Below are 18897 nucleotides of genomic sequence, written 5' to 3'. Positions count from 1 at the left end.
GGACGGCATGCATGGACACAATGTCTAATGGCAGCTCCAGCTGAGAAAACAAAAATACCCGAGGAACACTAAAACCTGAGCGGTGAAAAATATGCAGCTCTGGCGAGAGGTTAGATTCCCCGCCGTATCTAATTCAATTTTACAAACTGTAAGAAAACACGCTGCTGCTCTCCAAGCACCGAGGAAAAGCACCGCAAGTATGCCCCTTTTTACACTTTATAATCAAACTATTATCATATTTAAATGCTTCTCTGGATGTGATGATGAATAACTTTCTTTTCAGGGAAATTAAGAAAAAGGTTGGCCTGGTTGGCTCAAAAATGGGTAAATTAAGTAGCAGACTTTTACTAAATACTGTGATGAGGCTTATTTCTGAAAAAGATAACAAAAGTACCACCAAAGAAGTTAAAAGGTTTTATTTGGCAGCTTCAAAATTTGAAGGAGAACAGATCAAACAGAGTTTTTAGAAACTGAATAGAGCTATTTTTAGAAGATATTTTTGATATTTAATATTAAATATATTATTTTTATGGTGGCTTTCCATTGCATTAGATGATTTATTTGTAAAGCAGCTCATCCGTGGAGATGTTAAACTATCCACTTAATGACATCCAGCCTGCAGTCTTATGGTTTAGTGAGACTAGTAGGACACAGTACGCTTATCTTCTATCTACATGATATGCATTGGGTGTAGTGGTGTTTCAGAAAGGCCACAGCATGACTGCAGAGCTGCAGAGAGTCTTACTGGTGGTCTGCTCCGGCCTGGTAAAGACATTAGTGCAGCATTCTGGGAGAACGGGGAGTCCCATAGACAGCGCTCACTTCTCTAAATAAACATTAGTCTTAAAAAGTTTGGCCCCACGACCCCAGCATGATCGCATTTCACTCTGGATAGTAAACTCCAATTTTATAGCAAGGTTTTCCCCCTTACTTTTTCTGAAAACACACTTTCACGCTGAAAAAGATTAGATGTCAACTTAAACAAAGTTTCACTTCCATCTTTCTTAGGGGACACAGGAGGCGGAGGAGTGTCCCTGGTATTTCTAATATATGTGTCATACCCGGAGCTGGCTTTATGTTCAACTTCACTATAGCTTATACTCATTACACACTTAAAAACCACATCAACACAAGTGCTTATGATAGTTAAAACAGCAGACAAATTGAATTACACATAAAATCTCATATGAAAACTCTTGTACGAATTGAGAAAAAAAAATATTCAAAATAAATATTTGTGATTGTTCATATAAGGCTAGAATAAGGATTTAATGTCTTACTTTAGTGCACAAAATAATTGTAAAATGTTTATATATGGCACACAAAACGAAAAGCAAATTGTGTCAATGATCCAGGGAGAGCAAGTTCAGAGGTTTATTGTGGACATTCAAGTCAAACAACTTCTTTTTTTCTTATTTTCTTATATGTCTTATATAAGCATGATAATTTTATTTTGCCCACTATGGGAAGAAATTTGTATAATTGCTCTCAACATTGAAAAAGGAATTGACATGGGATTACCATTTAAAATATTCGATAATTATCAATAATTGTGGAGTATACTAAATGGGTTACGAAGCTGCCAGTGATCGCAGTGGATCCTGGCAACAAAAGGTCAAATGGAAGAAGCCTGCAGTGAAAGCGCCCGCATGGCACCAGAGAGAGGAGCCTCCAGCAGCTGCGCCTCTCGATCAGAGCCACGGAGTGAAGCCACTGATCTTCCTCCGTGCGTAAAAACCAAAGCGACGACACTGGTGGATAAGCGAGAGGCATGGTGCCCACTCTAGGGTCCAAGGACCACCAGGGGACGCTGATAAGTATTCTTTGGATTCGTAAAATTAGATTTCATTTCTTAAGATGGTAGCAGAGAAAGTGAGTATATGATTATATGTTTTCAGTAGTCCAACACGATACTTTGATTTTCACTCACACCCCTGTGAGTTCTACGTTTTAACGTGAGCCAGAGGGCGTCTCAAATTCCCTAAATAAAACCACCTGAGCTTCCATCAGTGTAATATAGTTCAAGGGTGAGGGGTCACACAACTCATATGAACCACTGTCATTCCCCTCTCAACGGTATGGAAGACATCTGAGATTGTGTCCAATATATTCTCAGTAAGTGATTCTAAGCGCTTTAGGTTTATAGCCACTCATGTTGAGAAGCTTTTATTGTTTTCTAATCTGGATGTGTGCGCTGCAACTGTGTGTGTGACCTGCTGACACTTATAATGGATCAAGACATGCCTCATGTGTTCTATAGCCGTTATCTGTTATTATGCTGTTGTTGTAGCCTGATAGGTCTACTGTAAAACCCTGTGCGTGATTTGGATCAGGTGGCTGATCTGACTCATGCGTAATCATTCCCTCGCAACTTGTGTGGAAAGTCAGGGTACGATCGTTCGCGTGGGAATTTCTGCGTGTTTCTTTGTCACATGAAAGCACACGCGGATACTACTGCACATACACTGCTGCCGCTGTCTGTCTGATAGAAAAAAGGAATTGTTGTCAAAGGGACGAGTTGTTCCAAAGTTGCGCACAAATCACGCACCTGAACGGGACAGCACCAAAGACCGATTTGTTAACTGTTGAATGAAAATGTCATAGCAAATAGATTTGTTTTTTTTTCTCTTTCTTAAAAGGCCTACACGATCCAGACTTTACAGTAAACACACATGCGCACCTCTAAATGCCGTTGTAGCATCACCTGCTATCAAGTTCCAGTGAACTTTGCAGGATATAACACCAGCAGTCATTAATACCCCTGCATTGATACATTGTGTGTGTGAGTGTGTGTGCAAGCGCACGCACGAGTCCCCCCCCCCCTCTCTCCCTCTCTCTCTCTACAGCAGGTGTTCGTTTAGTGCGTCAGAGTCGGCGAGGCGAAGATCTTCCAAGGTTAATATTGTGTTTCCAGAGATGATGGGGAGTTCACTGTCCGCGGTTTATTTACACTTTCTAAATTAATTAAGCGAAAGATTCCTCTGTCTGTTGCAAAAACACGGAGGCTGCAGGGAGACAGCGAGCGGCGAGGGGAGGCTGTGATTTATAGCGGCGGTGCAGCCAGGGCCGCGGCTCGCCTCTCCTCTCCTCCAGGCCGGGGAGCCGTGGGACGGGCCAACATTCCTCTGCGGGGGCGCGGAGGCTCGTCTGCCGTGTGCACAGACACAGAGAGAAACACACACACACACACAGAACATGTTAAGATGTATTCCCCGGGCCATAAAGGTAAAGAAGTGCACAAGCGTTGCAACAGTTTTACAAGCTCAACAAGTTGCAGGTTTATGAGGGAAAATGATCAGTGGGGCTAGCAAGGCTGTTTGTGTGAGTGTGTGTTTGTGTGTGTGTGTGTGTTAGTGTGTGTTTGTGTGTGTGTGTGAGAGAGAGAGAGAGAGAGAGAGAGAGAGAGAGAGATGGGTATATGTCCCCACCAAGTAAAATACGGTTCTGTTTTCAGGAGTGGGAAAACCAAGTCCAAAAAAGTATAGGCCTAATCATCAGAGTCATAACTTAAATCTATAATATTAATGCTGTGTTATTGGGCCTTATGTTAAATTGGGCGACTTGATTTAGCACCTGCCACTTCCTTTGTATATATTGTCCACTTAATCCTTTAAAATGTGGAATAAAACAGTTTGAAGGGGCCACGTTAAAAGTCAGGTGAAATGAAATGATGATAATAATAATAATAATAATAATAATAATAATAATAATAATGGGTATCCCACAATGTGCATAATATTATATTATATTATATTATATTATATTATATTATATTATATTATATTATATTATATTATATTTATTATATACAGTTTGTGAATAATGACTTACTGTTTAATTTCACGATCGACCTTGAAGACCACCCTGACATCGTGTGCATACCTGCACGCACACACACACACACACACGTACGCATGTACAAACAATCTTCCCTCGTAGTGTCAGCACACCTTCTGTCTTCGTGTCCTTCAAGACCCAGCAGTGTATCGATCAACGACCTAACGTTATTGGCAATGAAAGATCGAAGCGATTTCATTTGACTTAATTCCCCTTAAATGAAACAGATTAACGGATAATGCTAAAAATTTTAATACGACTACTGCTACGACTAATACTACTACAAATAACAATAATCATAATAATCATAATAATCGTAATAATAATAATAATAGTAATAATAATAGTAATAATAATAATAATGACTTCCTGTCGTTTTTGAGCGAATCCTAAATGAAGAAATCCTTTAGTGTGCAAACACAATCGAAATGATGTTGACATCTTGGTCTCTAAATAAAATATCGGCACCAAATACGGCGTTAAGGCTGCTTACTGTGTTTACGACCCAACAGCATGTGGAAGCTTTTAGAAAGACACGGTGAAATTATAAATGTGTTTTTAGTGACTCTCGCGTCATTTGGCTGTCACTCCACATATCGCTCAGTCCCAATTTCGTCTTGAATAATGACAAATGTCTGTGTCTCCTACAACTAAAGGCGCACTCTCTCTTTGGGGTAAACTGCGTGTGGTCTCAGAGTGACAGCCCGCCACGGAGGGCAGGGTCTCTGAAGTATATTAAGGTGTCGATACATGGGCAGTGATGATATCCCATTAGGACCTGGAAGTGAAAAATGATAGGGCGCTTTTGGAAGATGCGCCCTCCGGATGTCTAATGTGTGCACAGTGTTTGTGGTGGTTTGAGGAAGAGCAAGTTCCAGGTATGTAATCTCACTGCAGACAGGAGACACCACTGAAGATCTATACAAATGTGCTCAGTCTCAAATCGTCCATTTTCAAAGTGTGTATCTTTGGCTGGACCTCTCCTCCCTGGCAGATCCAGTGTGGTGTTTGTGTGTGTGTGTGTGTGTGTGTGTGTGTGTGTGTGTGCGTGCGTTATGCTTTGTGTCTAGCGATTTTTATTGGCTTGCTTCTCGTTCCTGTCGTTACTTAAATGCTTATTTAACCACCCCTGCAAACGCTCCATGTGGATTTTAATGGACTGATGCGGTGCGTATTGACTCCCTGTCCGAGCGGCTGCGCTGAGAAAACTTCAAAAGTCCGCTAATGTTTGTTCCACCTCATTTACTTAGCAAATTATGTATGCAGGGTATCAATTAACATGGTCGATTGAACAGAGGGAGGACGGGCTTTGATTGTTTCTCAGATTTATCAATTGGCCCAATTTGCGCTAACAAGGAGAGAGAAAGGAGGAAAAGAAAGAAAGAGAGGCCGGTCGCGCATAAAGAAAGTAGTCATGTGTTAGTTTTCGTTTAAAGACTTTCAGTGAGCTGTGCTGAGGGAAAACAGAGGAGTCAGCCCTCCCACCCTTCATCCGTAATAATCATCTGTCAAAACACCCACAAACTAATTTAACCATTTACGCACAGGTCTGGTGAATAAAAGAGGCTTTACACCCGCCTTCTGTCTGGAAACATGTGCTCCAACAACTCTGGAAAAAAGACCAATGGGCCTGTTTTCTGTGGCCGGACGAGTCCCACTGCTTCTTTTATACGTGTCCCGAGACAACACACGATGACATGAAAGCGAGGCAAAAACCGAGGGCCTTTTGAGAAGATTGCTTTTCAGGGGTTCTGAAAACGTGTGTGTGTGTGGCTGGGCTCACAGGGGGGACCGCTCGCTGCGCGCACATTCTCTCCCCTGGGCCAGGGGTCCGCGCTGACAACATCAACAAACGGCCCAGAAAGCCGCATTATGGTGGATTAGGGAGACCGGTGAAAAATGCTGCAACAAATTAGCAACGAAAGTCCCAAAAGGACCGTGGGTATATCCTTGTTCACTTTCAATTACGCACCGCCGAGGCCCGCTAGCATGACCTATTCATTTAGGCGGGGGGTGGGGGGGGAGGTGCAAGGAAACTGTGCTTTACAAAGCCAGCGAGACAAGAGGGATACTTGCGCACTGTTGCGTGATATTCATCATGTTATTTACATCAAGTCGCGTTTGAAATATTCAAACTGAATTTCGTGGTGATCTTTGATGCCCAGCTCACTGCAAGTCTAATCGAGTTTGTCTGATCCTGTTGTTGCAAGTGGTCACGTCTGAATTTATTATAATGGGGAGCTGATTGGAACAATAATTAATATCAAGGTTTGGCCTTAATCCGTAAAGATTAGCCTTCCTATTCGTGCGCATTTATCCAAATAGAAAATGTGCTCAATTGAAATCCTGCAACACATTTCAAAAGAATTAATTTTGAAGGTTAACACCAATAATTTGATTTAAGTGAATTTAAATCATCCATTGTTTGTTTACCCTTTCAGAGGAACGACATCTCTTTAGCACCTTCATGAAATAAAATAAATGAATAACGATGTTCTCTCTTTTTTCAAATTCACAAACATTTATTATTCTTGTCATTACAACAGAAATGACCTATGAACATTTAGGATTCTCTCTCTCTCGCCCTCTCTCTCTCTCTCTCTCTCTATTGGCAACACACGACATACGTTATGTTCCACAGATTGAATCGTGAAATAGATAAGAACGAACAACAGTTATAAGGTTGGAGAGAGGTAAAGCGCTCTTTTTTATACAAACAAAAAAACACACAGCCTAAGTGTCAAACAACATGAAATGATATTGTCACAAATTCACCTGGTGGTAGATATTCAGAGGGGTGGGGGGGAAATGGTCATTGTGTCAGAAACCCCCCTCCCCTCTTTCATCTCCATGTGCTTTCTAAGAAAACCTGAGTTTGCCGTCTCTTGTCAGCCTAAATATGTCAACAACAACAGTGCCATTTTTTTCTCACGATGCACAAAAAGAAAAGGAAAAAAAAAAGCACAAATCATGATAGAATTCTCAATTATATTTTTTTTTAAATCGTGAATCAACCCCATAAAACCACGGGTGACACCTTTAACTTATAAAATAACAGGATCGTTTTTTTTGTTGTTTTTTCCTCCCACTGACAAATGAAGGCCACATGGCAGATTGCAGGCCCAGCATTGTTTGAAAAAAGATCCCTCTCCTTCTCTTCCCTTGGTCTCTCCATATTATACACATATTTACAAGCCATAAATAAAACGTTCTCTCCTCTCTTAACATTGTTAGCAAACTGGAAAAACACTCTTAGTTAGAATGTTCCGCCTACCTTCACGTGGGACTGTGCCACAGGTGGCTTTTTAATAAAATGTGGTCAACGGACATTTTGTGGTTTCTGTGTCTGTTTTTGTTTCCTTTTAAAAAGGACAAGTGTTCATGTTGGGGGGTTTGCTGGCGAATGTCTCACTCTGTGGCCCAGGCTGTAATATGCTGTCCTGTAGGGTCAAGTGACTGGAAGCAGAGGCAAGAGCTGGGGTCAACATGGCCAGGATCTGCGCCTGGCTGCCCGGCTGCGCGCCGTAGGAAGAAGCGGAGGAGTTGGCTGCGCCGATGATATTGTCAATGGAGAACGAAGGCCGGCTCGGGGTGCTGGAGTCCGCCTTGAGAGGCGCCAGAGAAGGGCTTAGTTGGGGGTAAAAGTTTTTTCTCAAATCAGCGCCTAAAAGCGAGGGCAGGGGATGAGGCGCAGGGAACAGTGCGGCTGATGAGGGCAAGGTGCAGGGCGCGTTGGGGAACGGGAAGGAGCCACCTGTGTGGTGTGGGTGATACGGGTTGTGAGCTGCGTGGAAGCTCTGCAGCTGAAGTCCATAGTTGTATCCATACGGGCCGTATCCAAACCCGGGTAGGAAACCACCGACGTCCCTGAGGATTTCGTTAGTTTGATGCCTCTTGAAGCGCTTCCTCCTGCGCAAGAAGCTCCCGTTGTCGAACATGTCTGCGGAGTCCGGGTCGAGGGTCCAGTAGTTGCCCTTCCCGGGATTGCCAGGCTCCCGCGGGATCTTCACGAAGCAGTCGTTCAAGGAAAGGTTGTGGCGGATAGAGTTTTGCCACGCAGGGAACTTCTCCCGGTAGTAGGGGAATCTGCTGCTGATGAACTCGCAGATCTCGCTGAGAGTGAGGCGCTTCTTGGGGCTCTGCAGGATGGACATGGTGATGAGGGCGATGTAAGAGTACGGTGGTTTCACAAGTGCACTTTTTCTGGCTTTGTCCCCGATCACGGTCCCAGCCTCTGCGCCGGACCCCATCTGCTCTGACGGACAGTCGGAGCTGCTGAGCCCGGGAGAGGACACCCTCTCTGCCGCGTTCTGGGAGTAGTTATCGTCGGAGTCATTGTCCAAGTTGAACTCGTGGTGAATGTACTTTCCGTCTTTTCCCACGGATATGTCTCCCCCGACTACGTCGATGTCCACATCTTCGGACAGTGCTGAGCTATCGGACATATCCGTCCCTAAAGTCATCCTTGGAGACGCCGCTTCTCTTCCTCCACTCTCCCAGATTTCCTCCTCCTGTGGTCCGGTGAGGCTTCAGAGCGAGAGCGCGCACACACACACACTCCCCCGTACAACCACACCAGACTTGGGCTGCAGCTTTATCTCCAACTATTGAATGCACACATGGCTAGAATCTATTCAAAAATAGAAATAACTCTTTGACCTGTGGCTTGGGCGATTCCTGGTCGTCCGTGGCTGGTCAAGCGGGGCCGTGCGAGGTCCTCATCCAGCGAACAACTTCTTGGTTTTCACGCGTAAAAATGACAATCAGAGATCATCGATCTTGCACCGATGCACACTTCAGTTGTCTTCAGTCTGCAATTGATTCCGCCCACGATCGGTTTGTTCTGTAGGTCAATTTATAAAGCTGACTCTGGGAATCCAAGTATCTTTCCAAAATATCTTTTACGCACGGGATTGGGTAGGTATCCAGCCAGACTTGTCACACTATCCTCCTTAGCTCTCAAAAGGTATTTATAGGGCCACGCTGGTCACGTGGTCTTTGAGTCACCATTACCAGGAACTGGATGCGATAACTCTGCAGCAAGTAATATCAGCTCATGGATCTTGAAATCATGTTTGATTTAAAATAAGTGAAGTTAAAAAATAACAACGACAAATCTGTGGATCTCGTCGGTTGATCGGATGTATATAATAATTTCAAGTTGTCATTTGTTTGGTATTGTGAACATCACCTTTACTCTGTACTTGATCAATATATTATCGACCTAGACTGTTCACAAATAGAAATATGTCTAAAAATGAATTTAAAACAAATGATGTCTAACTGACCAAATTATGATAAAATCCTAATTTGTTTATTTTCAGTATGGGAGAATAAGGTGCACAGTCACCGATGATGATTTTATTAAACAGCCACAATACTAAGTATTTAAATATCGTTTACGTTGATTTGTTTATAGGGATATGATAATTACATACAATATATCATTTTTATATTATTATTATTATTATTTTTTTTTTTATTATTATTATTATTATTATTATTATTAGGTCCTTTTCAAAGATGATGTATTTGGTAAATTCAGAGATGGGTATTTTCTCGTACTGAGTGTATGCATATAAAATATATCGCCAGATTTGCTTTGTTTGACGTTTAATTGAGGTTTTTTTAAGATTTTGGCCCGTCGTCTGTTCCATGATCCCTTCTCACGGGTTTTGTATTTTCCTTGTCGAAAAGTCACAACATTACATTTTCGGTATGGTTCTGCAGAGTGCACGGGGGCACAGTCTGCTACAACCTGCTCCAATTCGTCTTCGTCAGAAGAGAAGGGCCAGCAGATGACAATGTGTAACGTGTGCGTAATGCCTGCGGGCTCATTTGGAGCAGGGGGGACATTCCAGTTCATTACACCGCAGAGTTATTGTACTGGCTTTACATCAGCGCCTGATCTATCTTGCTGCTTGTCTAAAATGCGTTTTCATAAAAAAGCTACTATCATCAATGTGTTTGCTTGCTTTTTTTTTTTTGTTTATGAAGAAGACGACTGAGGAATCCAGTTGAAGTGAAGCACGCAGCCCCTTTAATACCCAGCAGAAGCTCCGACTGAGCCGTGTGTCCTCCTCTCTGACCTGCCTGTCACAAGCCTTTTAAAATCTGAAATAGATCCTGACACTTTCCTGTCAACTGCCCCACAGGGACTACACTCTCTCCACGTCTCAATACAGGCTCATATTATTGCATATTTTCTATCGTAATGCCTTTATGTGGCAGAGTATTTTATTTGTTTACTTGTTTATTTGTTTATTTGTTGATGTAATATATTGTTTACTTTGCCTCCCACACTGTCTCCTGTTATGTGGATCACATAATAATGGGATGTCTTTCTTGCATATCAAAGCTGTAATTATTTATGTCTAGACTTGTTGATGTTTTTGCTGTTTTAGAAACCAATATTGTATCTGACAGTAAAACACGGGCTACGTCACCCATTCAAAAATACACTGGCCTATTATTCGTGCAGTATTTACACTAGATTATTTAAAAAAAATCCGTTTAAATTTATTCAGGAAAACTGTGTACTTGCTCCAATTTAATTTTATAATTTCAAAAAAATCAAAATCTTATTATTATTCAAATTGAATATAGTATTTCAGTTTCTACAAGTTTTCAGAGACTGACAATTAATGAGCCGTCAACTGCGTTTGAGCAAAGTTTCCTGTCACAGCAGTTTGTGGTGTTGAAGCGCCCCCTGGTGTTTGCAAAGTAATAATTCTCGAATTCAATGGCAGTCACTTCCCTTGAAAAAGTAAAAAATATTGTAAAACTGTTTTGAATGAAGTAGAATAACTAACATCTATGGAGATATTCTAAGGTAACCAAAAATTGGCAATTCAAAGTTAAGTCAAATGGCAGTCATGGGGTCCCTCCATATTAATGTGATCCAGAAAGAAATGTAGAAATATCGTATTTATTTAACATGATATTATCTATCAAGGTCAAATATAAAGTATGGCAATTCTTAATTGAATGAAATGCACAATAATAGGAAAGCATAATGTATAACACTGTTCACATGAGCTAGTTATAATTGATTTCCAATCAAAGTGATTAAATAGGAGAAAGGTAACAAAGACAAACCTTTAAAGGTTCAGATTTGAGAGTTTAGTGACATATAGTGGTGGAGTTGCATGTTGCAGCTGAATACCCCTCACCTTCCACTCCCCTTCCAAACATGAAAGTGAACCTGTGGCAATCTTCAGTATAAATGTTTTTAGTTTGTCCAGTCTGGGCTACTGTAAAAAACATGGTAGAGGGGACCTGCTCCCGATGTAAAACGTTTTTAAATATAAAGGCCCAATTCTTGGGCAAAGAAAACCACAATTTGTACAATTTAGAGGAATCACACAAGTGAAAACATCCCTTTGATTACTTAACATTCAATTTGGGCCAATAGATCCCTTTCACCTAAATCTTACATACAGAACTTTTCACCAGGTTCTTAAATCTCCACCAGTTCTGAAAACGTTTTTCTCCCAAATAAAAGTTTTCTCTCTCTTGCCCTGTGTCTATAACCTTTAATTCTTCATATACGGAACCAACATTTATTGAACACAAGAGAACAACAGTGAGAGAAAGATGAAATCAAAAATTTAACGAAGAATAGGAAGCAGAAGATGAGAGGGCTACAACAAACAATAAAACTAAAGTCAAAGAATTAACAGCAATATAATATCAGGTTAAGACTGTATTATAATTGTTGACATATATAGAGCCAGACAGCCACGTTCCTGCTACAAAATGAACATTTACGACATTACTATCTGCTTAGTGGATTCATTAACTTATTTGCAACAAATTTACAAACTGCAAAACAAGCCAATATTTTATGACTTAAAAAAAGTCAACATCTTTTAGCTTTTGCTTCTATCTAGTGGTGGAACCTTCTCACCTGGAGCAGCTGGTTCCTCACGGTTCTCTGTGCACACAAGGCAGCATGGAGCCCATCGACTGTTTGTGATGTGTCCTCAAGGATTTAATGTGATTCATAACAGTCCTCAAGCCAGCAACTTTCAAGCAACAAGCAACTTTTTATCAACCTGTAAACGTGTCACAACTTACACATGGAAATGAAAAGTCCCATCATGGATCGTTGGAAATGCTGATCACCTGCATGTGAAAAATTATATCAGAGGAGATTTTTTCTTGTTAACGATTGGTCACAATATAATTTATATTCCCATTCCTTTATTGACTTGTTTTAACAGTTTTTAGTTTTGCTTTACATGTTTGAATTCAGACAACTACACCAATTTGAAATATGACTTCATGTTGCACAACATCCAGGCTTCTCCAATTAACTTGAAGGATGAATGTTCAGTTAATATTTTCATTTTCAACAGAAAACTAACAAATAAAATTTAAATCTAAGTAGTCGTTGATACATTGATTGATAACCAGTGATTTGTCACTGTTTTCTTTTGTGTTATTTTGGCTCCTCAAAATATTTACATGTGTTTCCACAACCAAAACCGTAGATATTGTGAGGAATTAAAATTTAAAGAGAATAACTTAAAGTTATGTAAAACTTATTTTGGTTGTGGCAAGAACTTCATGTGATCTTAGCTTGTCCTGTCAGTGGATGTGCAGTTAAGAGCTGGATCATTACAAAAGTGTATCATACAAATATTGTAAAAAAATACTGTCAGAAAACCATTTGTCTTATATGAAAAGGAACGTGACAGAATAAACTAATAAAGCTTAGGAATTAGCATTTCTAATACAATGATTATTGCTGAAGTGATCCTGCAAAGAGGAACAAGACAAATTGAATTAAATAAGACATTTTAAGTGGAAAAAGATGATTATTATCTCTGAAGTTATATTAAAAGTGTAACAGAGAATTTACAGGCTACTTGTGATTCTTTTACATCTGTTGTTTGTACTGGCATGACAATTTCTCCCAGTGTTTAATGGCAGGCCTTTATTTCAAGTTTTGAACCAAGTTAAAGCTATGTGTTTGTGTTTTACAGTTTGAGAAGATACAACTCAACAACTACTCCTGTCCTGGGATTTGTTTTATAGTGAGATGATGATGATGATGAAGATGATGATGATGAATGTTGTTACTTGTTTATAATTATTGACTCTAACCTTTACATCCGTTCTGTTCATAATAGCCCCTTTGCTATAAAGGTTTAATATGTTTTTTAATAGCTTAATATATGTGACACACATGCCTTGTTACCTTGTGTTGGTGAACAAGGCTAACGTTAAACATCTAATTTGTATTACAACAGGCAAATATTTAAAGATCTGAAGTTGGATGCAACACTTAAATAATAATAATAATAAGACCTTATTTGTCTAAATGTGATTTCTTATTTTCAGTTCAGATCTGTAGTCCTCTTGCCAAAATCAGAATAAACTTTATACAAATGATAGTTGTTACTGATCAGTGGAGCAATATATGAGAACAACTATTTGAATCAACCCTCTGGAACGGAATCACTTAAAATGACATTTAAATAGTCAAATAATTAAGACAACAATTATTTAAAAAATGCATTTATTTTCAGAACACCTGTCTTCACCAATAAAAACACTTCTCTTTTACTAAAGTGTTTATACAAACTATTTACATGAAAAATAACAACTGATGAATAATATAACGAACTTTAAAAAACAAACTGCAAAATACAGGAAATACGAACGAACTGTGTCACAATAAAAAAACATTAAAGTCGACATACAGTCATGGAATGTGTCAAACGGATTTAAATGGCTTTACACCTTTTAAATAGGAATGTATTTTGCATGAGGCTCGGTCATTGTGAGTCATTTCGTTTCTATTTTTGGAAAAAGTAAAATTAATCCTTACAGAAACATATATTGAGAAGCATTATTCAGCAATTTAAGACATTTTGGAATATGTTTTATATCCCAATAATATTCTGACAGGGGCCATTTATGTTTGGATTCAGGCCTCATTGTGTTTCATTACGCATGGACTCACTGGGACTCTTCTTCATTATGGGACCATTTAACCCATATTTCGGTGAATAGTTTGGACCTTTTATCGTAGATAAAGTCTCACATGTACCGGTCTAACCCTGATGCGAAGTTGGCTTGTCTCATGTAGGTGTTGTTGTAGGAGTTCATGGGGTTGGAGAGGCCCAGCAGCTGCTCCGTGTGCTCGGCGCAGGAGCCCGGGCGCAGGGCCGGCAGGGAGAGCCGGTTGCCGGAGCAGTAAACCTGGGAGCTCCCCGGTGAGAACCCGGACTGGGTCATGGCGGGCAGGTTTGGAGGAGAGGCCGAGGATGAGTAGGGGTACCCGGCGACCAGATTGGAGCCGATGTTCCCGAGGTTCCCGTTGTTCCTGCCCAGCATGTTCCCCGAGGGGTTCATCGACTGGGTCTGGAAGCACGCAGACGGGTCGGTGCCGGTGACCGAGCAGCTGGAGGTCATGTTGCCCAGGTCACCGACACCCAGCCCCAGCGCCTGGGAGCTGAGGTCTCCCCCCGGGCCGCTCTGCACCACCGTCTGCTGGCTGATGATGTTGTCGATGCTGAACATGCGCGGCTGTCCCTGGCCGACCCCTGCGGAGGTCTGGTAGTGATGCAGCATGGCGGGATGATGCGGGGATGTGGCCGTCAGCTGGGAGCCATAACCAGACCCTATCCCGGCGTACAGGGTGTTGGGGTACGAGGGTCTGCCCATTGGGGTGGGGGTGAAGGCGCTGGAGCTCTGCATGTACCCGGGGTAGGTGCTCACATCTGTGCGCTTGAACCTCTTCCTCCTTCTCAGGAAGCTCCCGTTGTCAAACATGTCCTCGGCGGCGGGGTCTAAGGTCCAGTAGTTGCCTTTACCTGGTCGGCCGGGCTCCCGGGGGATCTTCACGAAGCAGTCGTTGAGGGTGAGGTTGTGGCGGATGGAGTTCTGCCACTTCTTGGAGTTCTCCCTGTAGAAGGGGAACCGCTCCATGATGAACTTGTAGATGCCCCCCAGGGTGAGCTTCCTCTCGGGGGAGTTGGCGATGGCCATGGCGATGAGGGCGATGTAGCTGTAGGGAGGTTTCCCCCTCTGGACGGGCCTCTTCCTCCGGCGGCTCCCGGTGGGCAGGTGCTCCTCGGTCTGGCCCAAGGCGGCTCCGTCCTCCGCGCCGGGGCTGCCCCCACTGGGCTCGGACTTGATCAGAACGTTTTCCTTGCTGGTCCGGGCCTGCAGCATCAGGGGCGGCGCAGGAGGCAGCGGAGAGTCCAGGCTGACGTTTGGAGACAGGACGACAGGACTGGCCTCGGCGGGCGAGTGCTGCGTCTCTGCGGTCATGTTGCACATGCCAGAGAAGTAAGAGTAATTTGCCAGATTCATAAAAGAAATAATGTAAAAGCTCCAAATCTTCAGCTGAGGAGGGGGAAATACCCGAATAAAAAGAAAAGTCAGGCACTGACTGGTCCTCTTCTGTCCAGTAATAGCCCCGACTGTCCTGCCCTGGTGTTTGTGTGTGTCAGTCCAGGTGAGAGAAAGGCGTTGACAGCTTTATAAGGCAGGGCAGGAATGACGCCACTGGCTCTCTGGTGACGATGGAGGCAGGAGGACAGAGCCCAGAAGAAAAGTTTAATATTCCCTCTGACACATAGGAACCTATAAGTTCTACTGTGATATCATGTTAAACACTAAAGTACAGGATTTTGCAGTCGTGGAGTAAAATGTCTGAGGTATTATTCATTATTGTCTTATAGTAGTTCGTTTTCTGTCCCTTGTTGTCTTGGGGTTGATGGGATTTAAGGATTTAGTTAAAAAAATTACTTTATTTTACAAAAAGGCCTTTTATCATCTCAACAGTCCAGATAAAGAATTATATCCCGGGGTTCTCTCAGCTAAGGACCCCCTTGAGGATTGTGAGACACAGAAGGAGGGTGGTGAGGATTAGGAGATGATTTTCTAAAATTAAAAACAATTTAAAAACAATATTAAATATCTCATTTAGACTATTTAACACACAAATAATCAATAACCCTCTAGAGTTCCTTCATCTCCACGTGGCCCCTGAAGTGATTACGACAGATCGGCGACAGCATCAGTTGCAGCAGGTTCATTTGACAGCACCACAGGAAACATTGAATCGTGTGCACGTAGGTGAATATTTGATCAACTTGCTCAAATGAAGATCCTTTGAGATAATGGGGGTCGCAAGTCTCTGGCACAGTTATTTTGGAGGTCGGGGGATGAGAGGTTTTGGGACGTCTGGCCTCGAAGAATGAAAATATTCCAGGAACACCCCCCTCAGATATGTCCCTCAATTTGACATAGCCTATTTACAATGTAAGATGAATGTTTTAGAAAGCTATGTGTGTATTATAAAGCTTTTCTCACCAGGTCACAACTGAATGTCCAAATATCATGAAATCCTTTTAATGGATGAATCTGGAAGCTTTTCACAGACCTTCTACAGGAGTGAGACATAGAATCCACATGAGATCCACTGGCCTACATGGCTCCTGATAATACCTGCCTTAGCGGTGGCTATTTGGAGCCTTTAAGGTTTAACAGAGACCCATCGATGACCTCTTCTGTCTCCGACTCTGCCGCGCCGCTGTCCTCTCCGGGCTCTCAGCTGCAGCTCTGTGTCTATCCAGGGCAGAAACAACACCCGCAGAGCTGCTCTGTGCTACTACAACCCAATTGCCAATCCACCAATTGAAAAATAATAACAAGCCAGTGAAAACAAGCAATTGAGCTATCAAAGCTTTTGGGGAAGAAAAGTAAATATCCCTTCATTTCATTTTCATTTTTGGAGAGTGATAATCAAACAGCACCCTGGCCCGGAGAGGAGAGGTGTTATCTTATGGATTTTCGAAGTGAAAACATAGCTCCGTGCACAATTGGTATGCAGACAACAGCCTCCAAACACAAGCATGAGGATGGTGCTTCTAATTGATTATTTAGGCAAATGGAGGGTTGAAGTTAATTACAAAAGGGTAAGATACACACAGAGGTGACCTGCTGCCATCACTTTAAACCACACAATACAGGGAGCTGAGGATTGTCGTGAGCGATACCACGATGTCTGGGTTGAGTCCAGCAGGGCAGCAGGGCAGCCTCAAGTTGCATGGGCCTAAAGTCCACCAACAAGTTATGCATAAAAGCTAATATATAAAGTGACATCTTAAAACAATTATCAGCAATGTTCTGTGCTGCCATGCAAGATTAAATAAAGGGTCTTATTATGAGCCTAATGTTAAATCAGGATAGCCTGAAAAACAATGAATTTGGTAGTTTCCATACACAAAGACAAAAGGGACATCATAGTTTAATGGGTCTAAGAATGATGTGCATCATATACCACAGCCTTTATAGTCATCATCGATCTACTTTATTACTTTTAGAGATTTTAGATCAAGTTTTTAAAATTTGTTTTTTCATCTACCATTATCAAAACCCCAAAAAAGTGAGTATCCTGAGGAAGAATGATGAAGAATCTATGTCAAAGTCCCTTATTCTTATTACATTCAATGACACCTGATTTAAGTTTATGCTGACGTTTCCTTTAATTTATCCTCAATTTGAGCTTATACATTCATACAGGTTCATTGATTCATGATTGATATTTGAGACACCATTGTTATTCGTCCCTCTGGCAGGGATGATGCAAACATGATCCAACCAAAGTCATTAGTCATAACGGCTCACTGTTTCCCCGACACCCTTGCTCCACCAACACAAAGTGCCTGGTAGCCACCCACCCCCCCCCCTTCCACCTCGACACTCACAGATGACTGGACCCCTCCCCGACCCGGCCGCAGCTCAGACGACACTAAGCCCGGCTAGCTACTCATGGCTAACAGCTTCAGACAGGCGTGGGAGCGGGACTGTATCCAAGCAGGATCTGCCCCCAGAGCTGTCAGGTCAGGCAGGACAAACAGGGGCTCAGGCCAGGAAACAGGCCCTATGCCTCGGGGCCTGCGGCCTCTTGTTAATCCCCTCCCCTCCCGAACCGCCCCACCACCCGCCCAGAGTCTCCCCTATACACACCTCAACGCTCCCTGTACCCTCGTCCTGTACTGTGGTCAGTGTATTGTGTTTACCATTTTTACCCACAGTGTTCTACACAACCATCAACCAACAGGCACGTGCAAATGTTAGTGAATGATTGTCTCCAGTTCCAAGTGCTACTATAAAATAAATATGTCTGATATCTGCTATTCTATTGCAAAATTAAGGGCCTGTTTGTATCCTGTAAGAACCGAGAGCCAATTACAATGATGGAATGAAAACTCCTTATACCCAAATATAAAAAAAAATATGTCATCTTGTGAGAATCATTATAAATAGTCACAACTGGGTTTTGCATTGCTCTTATATAATACACCAGTAATCGTGTAATATTGCTTTATTGCTCATAAACACACATTATTGTCTAAATTGTATTAAGCGTTTCCAACTGTTGCCTTAACCCCAATGTGATGTATAAACCTGATCAATGAATAGAAAAAAAAAAGGCAATGTCAAAAACATATCAGTCTGAATATGCGATTTTGGTATACTGGTCATTAATAACAAAATTATCACCTAAATAAATGATGATGCATAGACCGACATATGAATATTAAAAAATCCTGCTTTTGCACTGAGGAATTTAGTAGATAAAGAAATATACATTTAGTAGTGGCAGGTCCTCATTTTCTCAGCCAAGGACTACACCAAGGATATATTTTAAATTACTTCAAAAAGAGACAGTTTGTATTTGGATTAAATTCTTGATATATTTGCTTGCTCTTATACAGAAAACTAAAAGTGCAAAATAAAAGTTTATCTCAACCATGAGCTGGCCGTTTCTACGACAGACAGGATCCCAGTAAGATGTTGTTGCAATAGCAGTTGGATGTTTTTGCTTCTATTAAACATTGCAACCAACTCTTTCATTGTACATCCTACATCTTTCATCTTCATCTTTCAAAATTGCAGAATGCATTCTACGTCTGTGCATTTGAGGTCACCCTCACGGGGATGTGCGGTGCATTCCATAACAAATTCTCCACTTTTCTGTACGGTTTTCTCTGGTGGTAGTTGGTCTGCAGCTTCTCTTCCCCTTGAAATCCT

General features: G+C 41.9%; 2 protein-coding genes across 2 annotated transcripts; both read right to left on the bottom strand.

The window, feature by feature from the left end:
- Positions 1-6292: 6292 nt before the first annotated feature.
- foxd2 (forkhead box D2) lies at positions 6293-8764 on the bottom strand. Its single transcript, XM_062394775.1, has one exon. It carries the CDS (start codon positions 8298-8300, stop codon positions 7200-7202), a length of 1101 nt encoding a protein of 366 aa, XP_062250759.1. The 5' UTR covers positions 8301-8764; the 3' UTR covers positions 6293-7199.
- A 5039-nt stretch (positions 8765-13803) lies between these two features.
- On the bottom strand, positions 13804-15165 carry foxe3 (forkhead box E3). The gene has a single exon (XM_062395993.1). The coding sequence runs from the start codon at positions 15163-15165 to the stop codon at positions 13888-13890; it is 1278 nt and encodes a 425-aa protein (XP_062251977.1). The 3' UTR covers positions 13804-13887.
- Between the last annotated feature and the right edge of the window lie 3732 nt (positions 15166-18897).

The sequence above is a fragment of the Platichthys flesus genome, chromosome 9 (genome assembly GCF_949316205.1).
Source record: "Platichthys flesus chromosome 9, fPlaFle2.1, whole genome shotgun sequence".
Classification (NCBI taxonomy): Eukaryota; Metazoa; Chordata; class Actinopteri; order Pleuronectiformes; family Pleuronectidae; genus Platichthys; species Platichthys flesus.
The sequence above is the reverse complement of the archived record's forward strand: the minus strand, read 5'-3'. Positions and strand labels throughout refer to the sequence as shown.